Source organism: Myotis lucifugus, unplaced genomic scaffold (genome assembly GCF_000147115.1).
Source record: "Myotis lucifugus unplaced genomic scaffold, Myoluc2.0 scaffold_624, whole genome shotgun sequence".
NCBI classification, from domain to species: domain Eukaryota; kingdom Metazoa; phylum Chordata; class Mammalia; order Chiroptera; family Vespertilionidae; genus Myotis; species Myotis lucifugus.
The window spans coordinates 419,029-423,254 of record NW_005871672.1 but is presented as its reverse complement, the minus strand read 5'-3'; the positions used below and the strand labels follow the sequence as shown (position 1 = coordinate 423,254).

Sequence of the window (4,226 nt, the reverse complement as noted above, 5' to 3'; positions counted from 1 at the left end):
CTACCCTCACCCACTACCCTCTCCCACTACCCTCTCCCACTACCCTCACCCACTACCCTCTCCCACTACCCTCACCCACTACCCTTCCAGTCCTTAGCTGGCAACTGCTGGTAGCACTTGCTCCTCAATCCTGAGTGTTTATGGTGGGCTGGCTCTGACAACAGTAAGTGTGGCGTTACCATTACTTACACGCTGCGTTTAACAGAGGTTATAGTTCTCAGAGGCTTTCTCCAAAGCCCCAAGATTGTCCTGGATTCTGTAAGAGACGTGAGAGACATCGCTGTCTTCCAGGTTCTCTCGGCCTCACTGGGAGCGAGGCTACCCTGACCTAAAGCAGAGTCTTACCAAGGGCCTCTCTGTGGTCCCGGGGCTTTGTGAGTTTCTAAGAGGGGGTAGGGGCTCCTGTCAGGGGAGGCCTCAGCTCAACGTTGCAGGGGCCTGTGGCATTTGGGTGGGACAGTTCTCATTGCAAGGAACAGATTTACACCTCGAAGGGCTGTTAGAACCACTCCTCCTCCCTTCCCCTTGGGAAGGATAGGGACAAACACCCTGCCTGCTCCAGGGGAGGGGGCGGGTCAGGGAAAAGCTACAGATGATGCCCAAGGAGGGGTGGATGATGAGGGGTAGGTGCTGCCTGAGGAGGGGTGGATGATGAGGGGTAGGTGCTGCCCAAAGAGGGGTGGATTTCAGGCACAGTGATGTGGGTGCTTTCCATAAATTCATTCATTTGACTTCAACAAAGATTTATTGAGCCTCTATTATGTGCAATCATCACCAGACATAGACCCCTGCCCTGTGGGATGTATGCACTTGTGATATGGAACAGGCCGTGGGACGTAGCCTGGGCACACTGCCCTGTTACATCCACCCACGTGCCTCGTCGGCTGCCCTCCTCCTGCCCAGAGCTCCACACCCTTCCCGCACCTCACGCCGGGCTCTCGGAGCGTGCACTGGGGCTGGCACACCTCACAGGGCACCCACAGGCAGGCAGCCAGGTGTGACCTCTGCAGATTGCCTCTGTCCCTTCGCTGCACCCCTGCCCGGCCCCACCTGGGCAGTTTCCTCTGTGGGCAGCTTCTGCAAGCAGCCACCCGGAAACCCAGCCCCGCTCCCTAATCTCCCCATTCCTCCGGTCAGCCACACACCTCATCCGGGACAGCCAGGGCCCCACTGAGCTGCTCGGGAGGCCCCGGGGAACCTCAGTGCCCTCATGCCTCTTCTCTCCCCAGCCACGAAGAATCCACCAAGTACCTCAACTTCTCGGCCTCGGAGGAGGAGGGGAGCAGCGTGGCCCAGCTCAGATACCAGGTGAGTGACGGTGGCTCAAGAGCAGGGGCTGCGGCCCAGGAGCCAGGGCGCAGGGAGGGGCGTGGCCTTGGCATGCTTTGCCCTCGCTGCCCTCCGTGCAGGTGAGCAACCTGGGGCAGAGGGACCTGCCTGTCAGCATCTACTTCTGGGTGCCTGTGGAGCTGAACCAGGAGGCGGTGTGGACAGAGCTGGAGCTCCTCTACCCCCAGGTACCCGAGGACTGTGTGTGGCTCCCCCACCAATGCCCTTTGCCTGGGTTCCCGTGTCCCCCCACTCTCTGATGTCCCCTCTGAGACGCCTGCTCTCTGTCTTCCTAGGGCCCATCTATCAACTGCTCTTCAGAGAGAACAGTGCCCACAGAGGCCGACCCCCGGGCCCACACGCAGAAGAATCCCGTGCTGGTGAGGACTGGCTGCCCCCCACTTAAGCCACACGTCAGAGGCTCTGAGCTCAGGGGTCCGTGTGACGTTCAGAGGGATGTCTGCTGACAGCATTCCTGAATTCAGATGTGGCTGCTCCTTTAAATCAGACACGTTAATGCTGTCTGCTGCCTTCACACGCACACACACACACGCACGCACGCACACACACACACGCACGCACGCACACACTCTGGGCTGATCTACTTCTCTGCCCCTAGGACTGCTCCGCTGCTGCCTGCCGGCGGTTCCACTGTGACGTCCCCTCCTTCGGCACCCAGGAGGAACTGGACTTCACCCTGAAGGGCAACCTCAGCTTCGGCTGGGTCAGCCAGGTGGGTGGGCCCAGCGGCAGAGCCCCGCCCCCCGCCTCCGCCTCCCGTGGGCCCTGAATGTCTGTGCCCGGCCTCAGTGGGGAGCGAGGGCATTTCCCGGACCCTGAGCTTTCCCCGGAGCTAGCTGCCAGCTCTCCTGCCCTTTTGCAGACTCTGCAGAAGAAGGTATCGGTGGTGAGTGTGGCGGAAATCACTTTCGACAGATCTGTGTATGCCCAGCTCCCGGGCCAGGAGGCGTCTCTGAGAGCCCAGGTAGTGACTGTGTGCTAGGCAGCAGCCAGGTTGGCGAGCGGCTTCTGATGCTAAATCCGTGTGCCGGGCGGAATCTCACAAGGCTGGAGGGAGGGGGTGAAGATCCCTGGGGGGGACAGTTGTCCCTAAGCCCCTGAGGGCTTCTGTGGCTCAGCCCGTGGAGTCTGGCCCGGGGAGGCCGGGGAGGAGGTTAAAGGTTGGAGAGGCTGGGAGGAGCCAGGGCCGCCAGAGGCCCGATGCTTTCTGATGGGGTCACCTCCTTCCAGACGGAGGTGGTGCTGGAGAAGCAGGAGGTCCACAACCCCGTGCCCCTCATTGTGGGCAGCTCCGTGGGAGGACTGCTGCTGCTGGCTCTCATCACAGCCATACTGTACAAGGTGCGTGCTCGCCTCCTGACCCCCAGCACGTGCTCCCACTTTCACAGCATAAGACAGGGCTCCCCTTGGAGTCGGCCACGTTCTCGCTCAGTCACTGCATGCGAGGGAGCCTCTTCCGCCTCTGACATCGGCAGTCCCCAGCTGTCCCCCATGTGTGTGCTCCTATCTGTTCTCAGGCTTCCTTTAGTCTCTCTCCCTTTCTTTCCCACTCACCTCTGCCTTTCTACATGTTTCTCTTGACAGCAAATCTATAGATATAAAAGCCTAAGCAACCGAACAACTGGTCGCTATGACGCACACTGACCACCAGGGGGCAGATGCTCAATGTGGGAGCTGCCCCCTGGTGGTCAGTGTGCTCCCACAGTGGGAGCGCCGCTCAGACCCAAGGCCCACGGTGGCCTGAGCCCGTGGCAGGCACAGCGGGGCCAGGATGAGTGGGAGCAGCAGGCAGGAGTGGCAGGCGGAGTTGGACTGCTGGTTTTGGCCCGATCCCTGCAGGCCACGCTGAGGGACCCCACTGGTGCACATATCCATGCACCAGGCTTCTAGTTATAACATAAAAAGCACTGCCCTGGGTTTGATGTGGACACTCAGGATTCTTTCTGTGACTAGGCGAGTGCCTGGTCCACGCTGGGTCTTGTTTCACATTCTAAAGGTAGTTACCAGCTCACAGAACTGTGGTCCAGTCTAACTGTCACAGTGTTGCCACTGCACTGCTTGAACATCACAGGGGCTCCTGAATGGTGGTCCCTCCCCTTCCCATCACCTCTTTCCCCCTCTCCCACCGGACTCCCTTCCTCTCCTTCCTTCCCTGCAGGTTGGCTTCTTTAAACGTCAGTACAAAGAGATGATGGCGGAAGCAAATGAACAAGCTGCACCATCGGACCCCCAAGGTGGCCAATAAGAAACTCCCTCCTGTTCTCTTTGGACTTGCTCTGCCCTGAGAGGCTTCCTGGCCCCTTTAATCACACCCGCCAGGCTTGAGGGGGAACAACTGTCCCACAGGAGGGAGGCTGGCACCGGCTGCTTTCTCTCTTTGGAGGATGAAGTTTATTTGCACAAAGCGTCTCGCCTGGGAAGGGCCATTTGTCTTGTCAAAGCTCCAGATGGAAACACCAGGCAGGATCCCTGCCCTGCCCCCCGAGCACGTGGCCTGAAATTTCTACCTGGAAATACACGGACCATAGCCCCCAGCTCCATTCTCCCTTCCTCCACTAGCCACCAGTGATCTCGCTAAAACGCAGTATTGTTTTTTGTGATTAAAAAAAATAAAGAAATGTATTGGGCTGACGTTGGTTAATAGGATCATGTAGGTTTCAAGTGTACAGTTCTGTGATACAAGATCTGTATATTGCATGGTGTGCCTACCACCCAACGCCAAATCATCTTCTGCCACCATATATATTAGGCCCCCTTCACCCCTCACCCCTACCTCCACCTAAGATCCGGTCTTGAACAAGTCACTCGTTCTCATGCATCTTCAGTGGCTCCCCCTTAATCACAGGTAAACTATCAGCTGGATGTCGGGAGCCAGC

At 58.5% G+C, this 4,226-nt stretch overlaps 1 protein-coding gene across 1 annotated transcript; it reads left to right on the top strand.

Annotated features, from left to right (window-relative positions):
- Positions 1 to 840: 840 nt before the first annotated feature.
- Positions 841 to 3,981, top strand: LOC111823695 (integrin alpha-X-like; the record flags this gene model as incomplete). Its single annotated transcript, XM_023746057.1, has 8 exons — positions 841 to 995; positions 1,230 to 1,308; positions 1,410 to 1,517; positions 1,626 to 1,709; positions 1,949 to 2,062; positions 2,213 to 2,314; positions 2,581 to 2,691; positions 3,509 to 3,981. Coding segments are annotated over 8 exons (840 nt in total), but the record flags the coding sequence as incomplete, so codon positions are not given.
- Between the last annotated feature and the right edge of the window lie 245 nt (positions 3,982 to 4,226).